We start from the raw sequence: 17,352 nt of genomic DNA, 5'->3' as shown, positions 1-17,352 counted from the left end.
ACAATTTTGTTCAATCCTTGATTGAACAGATGATACGATGTTTATTATTAGAATATACTATTCTAACCTAAAAGCATTGCTTATTGGTCGATGTAAATTGCTCTTCTCCAATGTAAATTGTTGAGACATTAAGTACTAACCAGCAGTGTAGTATTTTAAGCAGAATTTACAATAACTTTGTTATTTGAATTAATTGATTAAAATGTACCTTTCTAAAAATTAATATTAACCGTGAGTAAATTTGCAATAAACAGTAGATATCATATTTGAAAAAAATAAATCGAGTGGTATTACTTATAGGTTTTTAAAAGCAAAGGAACCTAGTATTTACAGTAACCCACTGGAACCTTAGTAATACAACTGATTAGTAATAAAGATGTTATCTGCTATTGTAAAAGAGCACCAAAGCAAACAAGCAGCAAGAAAGGAAAGACAAGGTAAAAGTAATAAACATACTTTTGATCTTCTATAAATTGGCTATACTTACGAATAACTATATAGAATATTGTTATAACAGAGCAAAAAAGGAAAGAAGCTGTGCAAGCCGCAAGTAACTTGACACAAGCTTTAGTTGACCATTTAAATGTTGGGTAAGTTTTTGATGTCCTTTGACAAGAAACAATTACAATGCAATTGTTTTTTAAAGAAATATTTGATCATCTAGAGTGGCACAAGCATATCTCAATCAGAAGAAACTCGATGCAGAAGCAAAACAGTTGCAACATAGCGCGACAAATTTTGCAAAACAAACACAGTCATGGTTGAATTTAGTAGAAGCTTTCTCCAGTGCATTAAAGGAAATTGGTGATGCTGAGAATTGGGCACGTAGCATTGAAGGAGATATGAGAACTATAGCAACTGCTTTGGAATATTCTTATAAAGGTAAACAACCAATGCGATCATTTGTACTAATTACATTTAGAATTAATTATAAAAATATGTATAAAAAATATAATTAATGCATTTATTTCAGCTACCCAAGAAGTACAAGGGACTAGTACTTCTTAAAAGCTTAAAAATATATATTATATTATATTAAAAGAACTTAAGAATAAGTGTTATTAAATATCATTATAGATTTTATCTTGTTTTTTGTTTATATTACTATGTTTTAAAATAAATCTCATCATTTTTTCTTCTGTTAAGAATTTATTTATTTCGTTGATTTTATCGAAGTTTGTTATTATTAATAACAACACTTTTGCAAACTATTCAGTGATATAGATTGGTAACATTTTTGAATATCGATCTTACCATGCTAACTGCTGAACAAGTTCAGACCACTAATAGTTAACAATCATGGCGGCCGGTCCTATCGCTGAACGTAATCAAGGTACGTATCTATTTAAAATATTTAGATATAATATATTTATAGATATTATAAATATATATATTATAATATTTTGATATTTCTTCTTATTGAAATTCTAATTGCAATTATGGAACGAATCTTGTATAATATATTAAAACTAAAAATATTGTGTTATGCTAGGTTATGTGTACATAAACACAATTTGTAGTTTAACAATTCTCTCTCTCTATATATATAATACTATATGTATATACATATAGTAATTTTTTATAGTGTAAATAAAATATTTTATATCTTTTAGATGCCACAATATATGTGGGTGGATTGGATGATAAGGTCACAGAATCTCTTATGTGGGAACTGTTCGTCCAATCAGGACCAGTGGGTATGTAACAATATTATTATATCTGCTTTAAAATTTTTTTTTTTAAAGTAATTGAATTTCCTTAAAAATATTTTCAGTCAACGTGCATATGCCTAAAGACAGAGTAACACAAATGCATCAGGGCTATGGGTTTGTAGAATTTATGGGAGAAGAAGATGCTGACTATGCTATTAAAATAATGAACATGATAAAATTATATGGAAAACCAATAAGAGTAAATAAAGCAAGTGCTCATCAGAAGAACCTAGATGTTGGTGCTAATATCTTTATTGGAAATCTTGATCCAGAAGTAGATGAGAAACTATTATACGACACCTTCAGTGCATTTGGAGTAATTCTTCAGACGCCAAAAGTAATGCATGCTGCTAACAGACAATAATAATTAATAATAAGTGTTTACAAAATATATAACATGTTTTTATATTTCAGATAATGAGAGATCCTGAAACAGGGAACTCCAAGGGCTTTGCATTCATAAACTTTGCTTCCTTCGATGCCTCCGATGCAAGTATAGAAGCAATGAACGGTCAGTACTTATGCAACAGACCGATTTCCGTATCATACGCTTTCAAACGCGACGCGAAAGGAGAAAGACACGGTAGTGCTGCTGAACGATTGTTAGCTGCTCAAAACCCGCTAAGTCAAGCAGACAGGCCTCATCAATTATTTGCCGACGCTCCTCCTTTGGCGCCACCTCCGATTCCAAATTCTAATACAGCGACTCACCAAGCTACTCATCATCCTCAACATCATGTGATGCATCATGGAATGGTTGTACCACCACCTCCACCTCCGTCAACACCAGGACCTCCAATGGGCCACCCACCACCACCACCTGTTCCACCGCCGCCATCGAGTGGCTTTCCTCCAGCAAGTATTCCTCCGCCTCCTTTACCTCCGATGTCAATGGCTACACATCCTCCTTTACCGCCTGGAATGCCACCTCCATTGCCACCTATGCCCGTTCCAACGTCTCAATCGCAACAGACGACACCCAGAATGATGGCACCACCACCTCCTCATTGGGGAGTGAGTGGGCCACCTCAAGGTCAATTTCCACCTCCTCCGCCTCCCTCATCTACCGGAGCACCTCCACCTCCGCAATTTGGACAGTTTCAACCACCACCACCGCGACCTCCTCCAACATGGAGGCATCCACCGCCTCCTCCTGTATCACAGGGTGGACCACCGCCGCCACCACCTCCACAATTTCGACCACCTTTCCCACCAAGAGGTCCACCTCCACCTCCACCACCTCACGATTCCAGTCAATATTAGATTTATTGTCTCTTTATCTTTATGATATCATCATTATTTAACAGCATAATGTAAAAATTTGTCTGTGTTCAAGAAATTCAAATACATTATTATTGCACAAGTCTGTATTTCATAACACAATGTCTGAATAAATTTCTTTAATTTCAAACCATGAGTTTCTTTCAATTCCTCGTTCTTAAACGGCGTAGGAACCATAGATTGTGAAAATTACGAGAAATCGTCCACAGTTTCTTTTTAACGATTACAAACACGGTCATTTAATGTATCGATTAGAAGTCGCGTGTGAATAAGGACATGCCAAGCTCGTTCTATCGATTATTGCAAGCCTGTCCAGTCCAGTTAGTGATAACACCGAACGGACAAATGAGTGGCAGAGCAGTTGTCTTCGGGTATGTCACCGCGTTGAAAGGATTTGACGTCGTTTCGCGTACGAAATCGGACGAAAAATAAAAAGAAACCAGCGAACGCGAAGGAATCGTAAGCTTGTCGCGTGTCATCAACCGAGTAAGTAAGGGGAACAGGTGTCTGGAGTGGTAAATTAAGCGGCGCCGACGGCGCTATGCATTCTCAAAATAACACGATTTTTTTTAGATCTCTCGTGACTCGATGTAGTTTCATCGATCCGTGCGACGCCTCGCTTGTCCATTACTTTTGAATAAAGTTAAAACGCTCCCAATATATTCCAGATATAGTTTGATATAATTGTTCGACGACCGAAAGGAGGGAATCATGTTCAACTTATGATATGGCTCGCCTCTACTACGAGTGTAACGCGGATCTAAGAAACGATACGGAAGATAGCGAAACGAACAAACCATACGCGTGTACACCGGATAAATATTGCTTGTATTGCTGTTGCAATTCGCAGTGTTGTCTGCTGGTGCAAAGACGGCCACCACGACACTTTTGGGAAGCCTGGTACTTTTGGCTAGGCGTTGCTTTACTCGCTGTTTTTATCATATCTTCGGTAAGTGATCCTCGATGATCTCTGATCTTAGGAACGTTCGCATTATTGAAATATCTAGAAATTTATTACGTAAACGAAACGAAACCTAAGAAATTGTATTTTCCATGTTTGTCGTTTCATTATCAATCATCGATATCGTGCTCCCTTAGAATCGATGTGACGCGTTCGTTTAATTTCCTTAACGATCGCCGATTACTCCAAGGAACATTTTGATTCCCCCTTTTTTTTTGTTTTTTTTTTTTTTTTTGAAACTAGGTGAGCAGTTACATAGTCAGTAATTGCAGACATAATATTCAAGGTGTACAACTAAGACACAGCACGCACGGCAATCGACGAAACGATCGCGACGATCGTCCGAGAAACAACCAGAATGAGATATCCATAAGCATAATCCCGACGTCGGAATTTTTTCCATCGCACAGGAAGATGTTCGTGATTGCTTCTCAACCGGCCGTAAATCACCTGAGTAAGTAAAGATATTGCGCGCATACCTATAGAACTGCACCGTAAAACTCGGAGCATACTCTTCGTATGTTTAAACTTTCACGTCTGACCAGAACGCATTCACGTACGGACACATCTTTGCACTGCATAATTACGTACGATAAAGCGAAGACGATGTTAGCGTGGACGCGTTGCGTATCGAGCAATTAGGTTACAGAAGAGTGGTTGAAGCGGCTCGAACGGATGTTACAGAAGGACGAGTTCCAATGTAAAAAGTTTCGCAACACCGATGAAAGGGGAACAATCGCTTTAAATCTCTCCGAGATTCGATTAAAAGTTGGGGATGGCGCGGCGATCAGGAATAATTCGTGCAATTTCGAGCAATAATAATCTTGTGCATGCATTGATTTATATTGCAGCTCCTGTCGTTGCGTGAAGTCGTTTCGTTTTAACGGAGCGATTATGCCGGCGAAAGGAAGCCGACGCGAAGAGTTGGAAGATCATCCCATGGCATTTTACACGGTAATACCTCTTAAAAGACAGCGCGTCGCATCGAGAGCTTTGATCGGCCGGAACATCGCGGCCACGTCATTATGTCGCGAGGAACATTTACGATAAATGCGTCTTTTTACTTAGCCTCGGGATGTAATAACTGGTAGCGGTTCAAAACACTCTGATCACAAACGACATTTTGAACAAATGAGAAACGATGTTACCGAAGAATACAGTCTTCTTAATGGCCAATTTGACACTGAGGCTACTTAGTCCGCGATCCGACTCCTCCTTTGCTTCATAATTTGCCACACGCGATGTATCCTATTAAGCATGAAAACTTCCGATGTATCGTTTGCGATTAAGCGATTCGTCGTTTTCCAATTTAACGCGGGACGCGATAAAAGCAAAGAACAACGTAAAATTATAGGTTTGACGATGCTTTATAACGCGTAGAATCGAAAACAACCGGTGTAGTAGGATTTACTAAAAGATCGGGAAACGATGATTTACGATAATGTGTCCGGAGTACAAATCGTAGATCGGCATTGATTAGGTTCGTTGGGTCGTTTTAGCGCTTCTGAACATCGGTCGAGCATTTAGAATTTCTTAGCCGAAGCCTCGCTTCCATTTGGCCGAGCACAGTGCAACCAGCCCGATCGAAACTCGTTCTCGAGGACTCGAATGGGCGTAACTCCCATTAACAATTAAGAAGACACGTTGCAACCTGGTCGACGTACCTGACTGGACGTACCAAGAGATCGGGGGCTAATTAAAAAGGACAATCGGGCGAATGCAACTCAAGGCGACGTGTACTCTCTATCTTTTCGCGCATCTCTCTTAATCTTTCTTGCTCCCTCTTTCCTGCTTTTTCGCATCTTTCTCTTTATCTCTTCAATTCCTCGTCTTCCTTTTCCCTGCGACTCGTTCCTGCCGCTTCTCTGTTTCCAGATCGATCCCGCGATAGCGGTTAATCGCGATAATCTTCGCAGAAGAGAGGAATTACGAAAAACTTTGGCGTTTATCGAACCCCGACAGTAAACACGCAGCAGACACACGCGCATTTCAGAATGACAAAACCAAGATGTGCACTTTTCATCTATTCCCATTGCGATTTCTAAGGTATTCGGAGGATTGTACACTGGTGCCCGTAAGTCACGGGATACTCGGATATTTTTGAACACGAGTTTTAATAAAATAAATAAAATCTTTAAACTATAGTACAGTAATTACGATATCTGTTTATGTTTATTCAAAGTGTATCAACTGGCTTACGGATGCGAGCGTATAAAAGTTGTAAGATGGAGGTGAGATTGGTGCATACTTCGAATTACCTTGAGAAAATGAAAGGATTCGATGCAACTTTTCATTGTCATATTCCATCTGCGTAATGACTGGCTGTGATCATGTCAATTCGAGGCAGCTACGTGGGAGTGAAACGTTTGCTATTCCTTCGTCGGAGCGTTAGTACATAGAGCATGGTTTGTCATGGACGTTTAATACGAAATAATCGCTTGTGTACCGGCGTACACGTATCGATCGCGACGCTTTACACTTCAGCTAAATTAATTAATATGCACCGAAAGAGAAACAGATACACGTTTGACATTTTGCACAAGTGTGATTGTAATTAGCTGCGTAGGATGAGAGTGGAAACTACTGTCTGATATTATCATATAAGAAGTCAATGGCGGTGAAAAATTCTATAAATATACAATTTCGATGTGTTTGCCTTTAAATAATATTCACGACCTTCTTTTCTTTTTTTTTTTCATTATTCCACGAATCCCACGCTACAATGCGCTTGCTCAAGACATCCATTAATAACGGCGGACCCCAAACATTTACACCTGAGAAACTCCAGTTCTCACGATTGAACCGTTGATTTAATTAAGAGCTAATTAGGCTACCTTCACCGTCGCAGCAGATGAAAAATTTTTTTTCGAAACTAAATCCCAGCTCGGGAGACATCCTCTGTCTAGAGTTCAACAAAGTAGAAAGACGATAATTCAACCGTAAGAAGAAGATCCAGTTTCAACGAGACACTGCATGTATAAGAGGAATTTAAATTGCTTACTCCTCACCTCGTTGAAATAGGTCTATTCGAACGATCGTCCGAACAGTTCGCGATACATCTCAATAAATTACCCGAGTGAAAGAAATCCTTGTGCTCTCGGTAAATCTTTTTACAGCGAACACTTGATTCGTTCGCGCAATAAGAAGTAGCAACGGAGAGCAGACTGCCGGCGACCTCGTTCGACTGTAACGAAGTGTCATTCCGATAACCCAGGCCCAGCTTTTACTGTCACTCGACGGATGACGATAAAGAAATGTGCAAGCAGCGGGGCTCTGCTTAATGTTGCATGGACAGGAAACCAACCGGGGAATTAAAGTCTCGTCTGCTTTGCCGTTGGATGCCAATGACTACGATTAAGATGTTCAAACGACTCTCGATTGCGAATCCTGCACCATCGATTTTTACGCGATTTACCCATTGACGGTGAGGCTAAGATGTTTTAATCGTTGTATTTAACGTTTCGAAGAAATAAAGACGAATGTGTGGAATTAAACGAGGATTTTTATTTCGCTTTCCTGTTCCTCTGTTTGTTAACAGGTTTCGTCTCGCGACGAGTATCGGTGGAAGTTTCGAAAATTTGTCATTTCGGGAATTCCATTGGATCGATGCAAAAAACAAATTTAGAATATAGACGAGCAAGCCTGATATCCGAACGAATGAATTTGATATTCGTTCGCGCGAATAAACAAGCTTCTATAATATTTATTATAAAATACAGGCGTTCTCAATGCGTGTAATAAATACACCAGCGTATACTATCGGTAGTACGATATTATTCCGTCAATGATTCGTTACATCTGGACGGACGGAAATATATCGTACCTCAACGAGAGATACGAACGTACATACGATCTAGACGTTATTGTTCCAATAAATCGGCAGAGTTTAGGGGACTTTTCGAGGCAACTCTAAAAAAAGGTCACTGGAATTCTTTCACAGCGAGAACATCACGAGTTTCGAGTTGTATAAACAGAGTGACAAAAAATTATCCACATATTATATTTAAATTAATTTAAAATATCAATCGAGTGACCAATACGATTGTTAGGTAAGGATCGTCCTCGGCAAGAATTCCTATTCTCAATTGTAATACGAGATTGGTTGTATACAAAGAGGAGACACGTTCTTCCATCTGGAAAGCGTTCGCGAAACGCGTGGCGTGGCTGCGTAAAAGTGTACGCGAATTTGCGATGTTGCTCCAATAAATCGGCTTTAAAAGAGACCGGAGCCAGCGAAAAGGCCAAGAAAAAGACTTAGCAAAATCCGGTTTAAGTGTGAATAAATTACGTACGCGAAGGGAGCTGGCGGAAATGGTACCGCCTCGCGGTGAGAAAACGCAAAAAGCCATCAAAGAAGTCGTGGCACGGTGGATGGGAAAGACAAAAGCCATTAATCGTTTCTGTACAGTGGCGTTTGTATTTCGATTTCCCTCTGATTTTCCTCTGCTTCACTGGCGTTCTTATTTCAGCAATGTTATCACCAACACTGTTCACTGCTATGTGATCTCTAAAATAACAAAGTTGGAAAAGAGCTCGGCTTCTGCATTTTACGAGACCCAATTCTCGTATCGCGAAAGAAAAGAGGCCGAGTCGTGCCGAAGAAGAAATTTCCAAGGAACCGATTATATGTCGCCTTGACGACGAAGCTATGCGAGCGAAGTAATGTCACCGATGACGGAATTAAAATAGATATAGAAGTAAATTCGTGAGGTGGTAGAAGAGTGGCGTGAAGGAGGAAGGACAGAAAAAGAGAGAGAGAGAGAGAGAGAGAGAGAGAGAGGTGGAAATCGAGAGTAGCCAACGTGTAAAGCAAGAGAAAGAGAAGGATACGAATCTGTGTTCCAGTGGGAGGTACTAAAATTAGAGGAGCCCACGCGGCTAACAGTTTCGTCTTGAAGCTTCCTTCAGACATTTTCAAATAGTCCTTTACGCCGATAACACAACGTGTTTTCGCGACGTCTCGCTGTCAGTCGCGACTCGGCGCCGTGATTCTGCGTTCGATTCGATTGGCTTACGAGTGACTTCCTCGAGAGACACGGTTGCCTCCTTGGAACCCATTCAACGTCCAAGTGACTCGAGATATTCCAACTGGCAGACGCAGACTTTCAATTAGTCGTCTTTCTTTTTGTCAACGATAATTACCGTAATCGATGATCCTCGTCGAACGGCGAAAAATGAAAATCAAGGGCGGCTGATTTCCTCGCCGCTGTTTCTACCGATCCGTCCAGTGGCCTCGAATAATCCCGCGTCAATAAGCAGTCAAGTGCAAATCGGGTTTCTTTCGCCGCTAGCCGCCGTTGCCTTTATCGAGCATCGTCTCTGCATTTAGCAAAGGCTAGCCCTTCAACATGATAATGTATATTCCTGTCTTCTGCATACGTTTCAAGTGGCTCTCGTGCAGATAGCGGACCGTACCTACTTCGCTGTCTCTTCCCTTATCAATGAAATTGTCCCTGAGGCGTACTCGCGTTCGAGTGATCCTCCCCGACGATACTTTTCATTATCGAGACTTTCGTGATTCTCGGAGTGTTAGATTCTGCCGAGGCTTACGGCATGTATTTCAATCGATCGACTATCGAGCCGCCAATCTGCATATATTTCATCCTGCTATTTCTGATTTTTCTGTCGGGCAACGTTCAACATATCGAAGGTAAGTTGGCCGGTTCGATCCGACGCATCGGCAATGTCGCTATTGATTTTTTATGCGTCGTAATCGTGCTAATGCACGATACGTTTAACATACATGTACTATCGTGGTACCTATCGGCGCGCATATCTATAATGAGCCCGTAAAAAAAAAAAAGAACGATGCGCCGTAAAATACACGAGACGAACAGATTTACGACATGGTACGTGTACGTGTCACGGTAACTCGTTCGCGCTAAATGCCAAGAAATTTGTCGATATTCGCAGGTAGAAAATGCGTATGCACGAGCAAGGCCTGTAAAGAAGCCGGTGTCGACACGTGCAAGACCAAGTTTTACTGTTACACAGAGTTGATCTTGACTGGAGACCAAGAATTCGGAGGAAATACTACGACAAGAGGATGCACCGAGTTCGTATGAATTTTATTTTGAGATTATTAACATTGAAAAAGAGAATGACGACGTTGAAACAAAACGTGGCAAACAGAAATCGGTTAGAAGATATGCAAAAATTTCAAAGTCTATTTGTCTTGGTCGAGAAAATAATATCGTACGAAGAAGAAAACGTAGAAGTCGCGTTTCAACTATTACGATAGTAGTAACCTCTCGTTTAAAAGCAACACCCCGACCTCTAACCTTTTCTTCTTATTCTACAATAAATTCCAACGGTACAAGTCCGGTTGACTGGAAGACGATTTAATTCGCTGAATCTTACGATTGACGTACCGCTATAAATTCGTCGTGGCTCTATAGCAAACAGGTAACCTTGACGAGATAATCGGTGCGAGAAGTTTTCACGAATTCTTTCTAAAGCGGTGCTAAAATGACGAGAGATGTCGAAATCGTCTCGACTCGGAGCGTTCGAATATCGTTAGCCAGTTTTTATTGCTACCAATTAAATCTTCGAGCCGTTATCGGCGAATGTAGCGTGGCGTTAATTACCAGATAACTAGCAACGGACAAAATAATTAATTTTTATTGAAGATATAACGCGATTCGCAAACAACGATCGAAATTGACCCCGTTTTTTCGACCGAATTCCTTCGTGATATTCTCTTCACTGGCCACGAAACGATCGATTGCTCGCCAAGCGTAACAAGCGCGATACACGCGCGGAATATTGAAATCTCGCGGCGTAAATCGCGCAAAATGATTATTTAAATTCCGACTATCGCCGGGGTCGCAGAACTTTATCGAACAGTGACCATTTTATCGGAACGTTGTACGTTGCCATTGCTCAGGGGTGCCACGCCATTGTTATGCGAGACAAAGTCCTGGGTCACGAGGTCGAAGTCGAGCGACAACGTGGACCGATCGTCGGCTGCCTGGATCCGTATGCCCTGGCCCAGATTGAAGTGTTGCGACAGCCACGACTACTGTAACGCCGATCACCGCATAAATGTGTCCACGTGGATCCACGACAAAGAGACGCCCGATGCTGTGGAACCCACTTTAGATTACACCGGTAAAGAGTCCTTTGCTACCTTCGTCTATTTACAATGGTTTGCAGAATTATTTGTACACGTACAGAAACGCATATTTTTACTGCATATATACTGCTATCTTGAACAATACCATATTTTGTATATTTAGATATTTTGAGTATTTTTGCATATTGCACGCATCCTGGGTAATCTTGCGTCTTGAAATTTTCCATGCGAAATAAATTTTATGCAAATTTCATGCAAATTTCATGCAAAATAGAGCCGATCAGTATGATTTCTGAGAGGTTCGTACGTCGTTAAAGACATCTAAGCATCCTCCTTACTTCGAAGAAATCAAAGTTTCACCCTAAATTCGTACAGGTTGGCGCCACTTCGACAATGTTGAAACTACTTACAGTAACTTTGAGTCTCGCTTTATTTACGATCTTACCCGCTTCATTTACACGCTTCGTAGATATCTGTAACAATTTAACCGAAGAGATATCGCGCTGTATGATTCAATGCCAGAACATTTAAGGCGCCACTGTTCTCGACTAAACAAGCTCGAGGAATGGATTTTCTGATAAGTCTTGTGTTATGTACAAAGGTTCCTTTAATGGGATGTCGTCGGGCCGAGACATAATGGGATCGATTCAGCCGGATCCAGGGCCGATTGCCGGAGGTCGAGAATCGCCAGATCAATTCCTCGAGAATCGCGTTAAACCGCTGCACGTTGCTGCACTGGTCTTGGCGATCGCTGCCCTGATATCGGTCCTAGCAGCCTGCTACGTTATTACAAGGTCTGGAAATTTTTATTATCTCGCCTACCGTAAAGTTTCTCGCTAGAAAATCGCGTGCGCGCCGCGAGAAAGGTGTCGGATCTCACGTAACGAACTTTTATTGACTTCGCTTTTGCCGCGAAGAAAACCCACCGCTGCACTGGCGAAGATGCATCTATAAAACTCGTATTTTACGACGCTAAGCACGTTCGAGCAAAGAGGATGTCGCAAATGAACGTTTGACGTATTGCCAGAAAAATTCTTCGTAATTTTTTATTTCATAAACGTGGCCTATTTAAGAATAGGTGGTAATCCTCGATCGTTCGTCCCGTTTGTCTTCTTTTCTTTCTTTTTCTTACTTTTTTTTCATTAACGACGTTCTCTTTCTTTCTTCATCTACGTCTCTCCTTTTCCGTTTTGTATACAATTGAAAAATATTCCTGTATTTTCGCCACATTCCTTGATACGCTGCCAAGAATTTGTTCGCCTCTTTGTTGAGGAAACAACATTCATATGTAAGTTCGTAATTGTAATTACTTGGCATTGGCCGCTGGCATTCTAGTCTGCCAGGCTTTTCCAGCGAATCGATTCGCGGCGACGCACCGTTTCAAATTTGCAATCAAAGCAAAAGTTTCGATTCGTTTCTATGACGAAACACAATAGACGTGCTAGAAAAATCCGATCGAAGGAACGAGCGAGCGCCCGCGAAGGCGAGCTACCTTTATTAGCTGACGCGTTTCCCTCGCGCGTCTAAACGCTCTGAAAAACCCTCCTATTGGAAAGCACGGCACGATGAAAAGCCTTGTGCTAATATTAACTCGGCGACCCGTTAACAATCACCGTTCACGAGGTTACAAACTGCAACTGCCATCCGATAGTCGTCGACGTTGTAGTCAATTCAGTACTCACACGTGGAAAATCGGCACGCTGCGTCTGTTAAACCACGATTATCAGCTTAGTCGGACAGTTCGGACTTGAAATATTACCGATATTAATAACACGTACAAGGAGTCCTCTCATTGCCGATCCGATAAGCTAGCCACGTGCGACGTGTTTCGCCTTGTTGTCGATAGTTCGCGATAGACAATCGATCGGTAAAAATCTGACGGCATAAATGTTGCAGTCCGATTGCATCGAATAATAATCAATTTGTCATTCCATTTTCCAACAAGTACGATAATATTTTTTATTCTTTAACTTTATTCAGCCGAGAAACCGACTTAACTGACTCTAGTCTCTAATATTTCTAATCTCTTAGAAATAATCGTTTCTTTATCTACAAACCTATTCTTGTAATTTTTGTTAACGAATGACTCGGTTAACAAATTAACAAAATTTCATAGTATCGTGTCATAATATAATTGCACCTACAATTTCCATTCTTTCAACTTTCCACCGAGTCACGTGACACAGCGGCATTTCCTTTCGGATGACACTTTTTATTATCTGACCATGTTCCCTTCTTCCTTTTCTCAGCCGGTCGATTTCAGGGGTCTGAAGCCTGGCCGGTTTGTCGATCCGACTAAAAGCCGCTCAACTCGCTTCTTATCAAGACTCCTTTTTCTTTGGGGCCCTGTCGAAACTGATAACAAGTCCCGAGAGGCCCACCGTGGGCTTTACCCTCTAATCTTCTGCCTCCGAACGGTTAAGTGCGTTTTCGAGTTTGGGAATGTCCTGGCCTTCGGCTCGTGTCCACCTTCCTCCACGTGTTGCTTCCTTTCTTCCTTCTTTATCGCGCCTTCGAGTATGTATTTCAAGCGTCACGATCGCCCGTAGAAGGGACCAGGATCCCTTTCCCGATTTCTTCGTGTTTCACACGATCCCAACTTTAATGTGGCCACGTTTCTATCTGCTTGTAATGACGTTGCCTTGTCACAGGGATAACGCGTAGCCGTAGAGAATCGGTAGAGGCTTCTCTTTATCGCCGCAGGCACGGCGTCTCGAGTGCAGGGAAAATACAGGCGAATTAGGATAACAGACACCAATAAGCGGCAAAGCGTACATTTTGGTGAACGCGCGTTTCTACTTCGTCCGCTGTTTATCACCGGATATTTTTGGAGTACGGTCCACCCGTGGTTCACGGTGTTTTGTGCTGGGCGTCGCACCGATAACTGAAACTTCATAGATTTAGAAACACTAGAAATTTTCGACGTCGATGTTCGCGTTCATTTATCTCCAAGATTTCATTCAGGGTCGTAACGATACTCGAAACTTCGTAGATTCGTAAGTCGCCCGATTTCTGATATTCGTGATATTCACATTTGTTCGTTCGTATATTCCGTTTGGAATCGCGTTCGATGCTACAACGATATTTGAAATTTGCTTTTGTCTATTTTTAAATTCATGGATGGTGTGTTCGGTTTCGCGTTAACAACCGACCACAGAACGTCCAATTTTTCGCCGCTGATACCGTTTACTCGTTTGCAGATTCTTGAAAACGAATCCATACACCGTTGGCAGCGTGGAATAACGAAGGTCCTTACTCGTAATCTTTAAGCGTCGAAACTTTCCAACAATTATCACCATCTCCTTTTATCGGATCAAAGGAATCAGGTAAGAGTGCAATTAATAATTCTTTGTCAGGCAAACGGACATGTGAAATTTATTAGATTACGTATTACCGGTTTCATTGTACGAAGAGAAATTACATCGCGTCCGAGCCGGAGTTAAATCGGCTCGAACGTGCGTTCGTACGCACTCACGGACACGGATACTTTCTGCCTTTAATCGTATGCTCCTGATCGACTAACGAACGCAAAATATAAATAGAAGCCGGCTGTGCAGGAGATAACCGCCGCCGACAAGCCAAACGAGTCTGTATCGAACAGATTTTTGTCATGGATAATATCGAACAACTTTCGACTCTCGGTAGCCGGTAGCGCCAGAAGATTATCGACAATAGCAGACGCGAATAATTTCATCGATACTAGACTTGCCCTTTCAGATCTATGCATCTTTAAAAATCGTAATTAAGTCGTACGTAATCTAGTTTCACGTTTGTTACTCTGGTTTATCAGTGATTAATTATTTGTACAACTGTTCCGTTGTATTTGACTCAATCGACTATTCTTCGTGTTTGTTCAGGACGATGGGTGACGGTGGCGTCGAACGGATGCGTGGAAACGTGGGATATCGTGCGGTTTGAAGAGTCATCGAAGGAAGGCATGACGAAGCTCGACGAGGGACAGTTTTGGGCAAACAACTCGCTGAAATCTTTTGTTTCCAATGGTATGACTAACATCGGGCTGCGCCTCTTATTTGAATTCCGTCCTCCCGGTCTCACGGGTCTAAAACCAGGTGCTTCGCTTGTTTCCATGTAATTAGTCATCCTCGGGACATGCGCGTAGTTGAAAGAGAGAAGCACATACTTGTGTAAAGCGTGGAAGAATTGGACATTTTTAGGATGGTGGACGAATTTAGTGACGATCGTACATGGTGAACGTTTGTTATATGTATGACGTTGACTCTATAGTCAAATGAGACGGTAGACAAGAGCCAGTGTCGGAGCCAGTGTGAGCCACGTCGGACGATGATACGATAAATTATTATGCGTACAAGAAACTGCATTCCCGTTTTAATGGATTTACGTCTTGTTACGATTGTAAATAATTTGTATAAGAATAGCGTAAGATAGTAAGTATATCGAGGCGTAAAAATAGTAGAATACGTTAGATCCCGATTTGCATATGTTTTACATTCTCTTACATTTTGTACTCGATGTAATAGGCTTCGATCATGTGGCAGGAAATACGGATAATATAAATCTCAAGGAGATTAATCAGCATGTACGTAGAGATAGAATGGATGGAATGGAAAAATAACAAGACCTGTTGTTCGCACCGTTAAATTGTTTCTCCGTCGATAACGAATTATCGAAAGCTTTTTTCAGCGTCTTCGATCGTACGATGACTGACAACCTGAGCCGTGTGCCGTCTGCAACCACGACGAACAATAGCGTATTCCATTAAGCCTACCATGAGAATTAACCAGTCAGCCATAACCAGGTGCTCGTTGGATCCAACTTCGGATTCCAACTCGACCGCCTTGACCACCGCATTCGTTGCGCCCGACGAAAATCAATCACTCGGCTAAATATATAGGCTCGATTCGTAGGTAGATATCCGTCCTGCGGGCATCCTCGAATGACCAAATATCTTAGATAAATATCTTCAGCTTGTCTAACTGGTTCATCCACGAGCCACTAACAAGACATTTCTTTTTCTCTTCCTTCTCTCTTTTTCGACAAGGTTCGTTTGTAGCAAGTTCAATCTCCTCGTGTATTCGTGGATCGACTTACGTGTTCGATTTCTCTCGAGCGAATAGTTATTAATAAGCCATCATAGTTCTTTCGATCGTATTTGTATCACAGTTAGTGTCAACGAACCGCACGGTACTTCTCGTTCAACACGTCTTTGTCTTCGCCGTTATCTACGCCGCTCAACACTAAAACGCTTTGAATTCACGAACGAACGAAACGTGTTGACGAGCAAGCTAAACTTGTCGCTTCGATTCTCCTTAAGCGAGAGCTCGATGAGACGCGCTCGAGAGAGTAATATCGGTAAGACGATACCGTGCCAGAAGCATATTTCATTCTGGATTCGGAAGACAGCACTTAACATCGCTCACCGTCAGCGTGGATTGGATTATTCTCGGTGAACATACCAAAGATTCGGATCGGGGCAACGATGCATTATTCGTGTAAGAAATAAGCAAAAATAGGAGCAGCGCCATGGCGCCAACGAGTTAATAGTTAATTGGCTAATGCCTGGCTAAAAATAAGCTGCGTATCGTCCACTTCGTGCTAGCTATATTCGAGGCATCGGCGGCGCTAGTTCCTGAAAAGGAAATCCTATTAACGACCACAATCACGTATCTCGCGTTCTAGCGAAGGTGTGACAACAAAGCGATCGTAGCCTCGCGATTTTCACAATTCTCAATCGGTGTCCTCTGATCCGGTAAACAAAGTACGACGTTAATGTGTACAAGCAAGCTGACAAAACAGGAAGATTGAAATAAACGGCGAAGGATCATAGATTTAAGTCCACGGAATTAAGACATAAGCTTACTCGTTTCGAGGAAATCGTGCGGAGCGACGAATTAATCTAGCGAACTTAACACGCGTCCTCTCTACGGTTGCGTTCGTGTGGCAGCGACAGGCCGATCCAGACGACGATCTCTACCTGTCTATGATCGATCGAGCCTGGGTCGAAAGACATCTCACGCAAAGTGAAAAGGTCCATTGACGGGCACGCTTATACATAATGCACGCTGAAAAGGGAGGCCGATTATCCGGACAAAGGCCGATTTATTTATCTCGTCTATCATCCTACCATTATGCAAAACGATCTTTAGTTAAGCCAGTTAGGTGTCGACGTCTTCGACGTACAAATGCACAGAATATACGGGGTGTTCGCTAGACAAGTATAATTTATCTTCATGAACGATTTCACTTCTGCCGTTAGCGTACTTGGGGCGCTTCCTCGTCCGACTAGACTCGCGCAATTTCATTGAAAGATCCGATTCATAGGATCGACGCGTTTAAAATGCCGC

The 17,352-nt window shown here is 41.8% G+C and overlaps 4 protein-coding genes across 6 annotated transcripts; all 4 read left to right on the top strand.

Moving 5' to 3' along the window:
• The first annotated feature begins 53 nt into the window (after nucleotides 1–53).
• On the top strand, nucleotides 54–1,083 carry LOC122574056 (biogenesis of lysosome-related organelles complex 1 subunit 1). Its single transcript, XM_043741145.1, has 5 exons — nucleotides 54–231; nucleotides 301–437; nucleotides 518–590; nucleotides 665–882; nucleotides 974–1,083. The coding sequence occupies exons 2-5, from the start codon at nucleotides 377–379 to the stop codon at nucleotides 1,006–1,008; spliced, it is 387 nt and encodes a 128-aa protein (XP_043597080.1). The 5' UTR covers nucleotides 54–231; nucleotides 301–376; the 3' UTR covers nucleotides 1,009–1,083.
• A 79-nt stretch (nucleotides 1,084–1,162) lies between these two features.
• Nucleotides 1,163–3,123, top strand: LOC122574054 (splicing factor 3B subunit 4). The gene is made up of 4 exons (XM_043741142.1): nucleotides 1,163–1,333; nucleotides 1,614–1,697; nucleotides 1,775–2,049; nucleotides 2,127–3,123. Exons 1-4 carry the CDS (start codon nucleotides 1,300–1,302, stop codon nucleotides 2,973–2,975), a joined length of 1,242 nt encoding a protein of 413 aa, XP_043597077.1. The 5' UTR covers nucleotides 1,163–1,299; the 3' UTR covers nucleotides 2,976–3,123.
• Nucleotides 3,124–3,320: 197 nt separating this feature from the next.
• Nucleotides 3,321–7,432, top strand: LOC122574458. Of its 3 annotated transcripts, none has more exons than XM_043742089.1 (4): nucleotides 3,321–3,479; nucleotides 3,567–3,942; nucleotides 4,198–4,408; nucleotides 4,806–7,432. In XM_043742089.1, exons 2-4 carry the CDS (start codon nucleotides 3,721–3,723, stop codon nucleotides 4,820–4,822), a joined length of 450 nt encoding a protein of 149 aa, XP_043598024.1. In that variant the 5' UTR covers nucleotides 3,321–3,479; nucleotides 3,567–3,720; the 3' UTR covers nucleotides 4,823–7,432. The 3 variants fall into 3 exon arrangements, with proteins under 3 accessions (XP_043598024.1, XP_043598023.1, XP_043598022.1); XM_043742088.1 differs by lacking the exon at nucleotides 4,806–7,432 and adding an exon at nucleotides 4,500–4,742 and having other exon boundaries at nucleotides 3,662–3,942; XM_043742087.1 differs by lacking the exon at nucleotides 4,806–7,432 and adding an exon at nucleotides 4,500–4,742.
• A 1,448-nt stretch (nucleotides 7,433–8,880) lies between these two features.
• On the top strand, nucleotides 8,881–15,630 carry LOC122574147. The gene is made up of 6 exons (XM_043741373.1): nucleotides 8,881–9,604; nucleotides 9,868–10,009; nucleotides 10,841–11,064; nucleotides 11,631–11,823; nucleotides 14,230–14,355; nucleotides 14,887–15,630. Exons 1-5 carry the CDS (start codon nucleotides 9,508–9,510, stop codon nucleotides 14,270–14,272), a joined length of 699 nt encoding a protein of 232 aa, XP_043597308.1. The 5' UTR covers nucleotides 8,881–9,507; the 3' UTR covers nucleotides 14,273–14,355; nucleotides 14,887–15,630.
• The last annotated feature ends 1,722 nt before the right edge of the window (nucleotides 15,631–17,352 follow it).

This window comes from Bombus pyrosoma, linkage group LG13 (assembly GCF_014825855.1).
Source record: "Bombus pyrosoma isolate SC7728 linkage group LG13, ASM1482585v1, whole genome shotgun sequence".
In the NCBI taxonomy this organism is placed as follows: Eukaryota; Metazoa; Arthropoda; class Insecta; order Hymenoptera; family Apidae; genus Bombus; species Bombus pyrosoma.
Note: the sequence above shows the minus strand (reverse complement) of the source record. Positions and strands in the feature narration are given on the sequence as shown.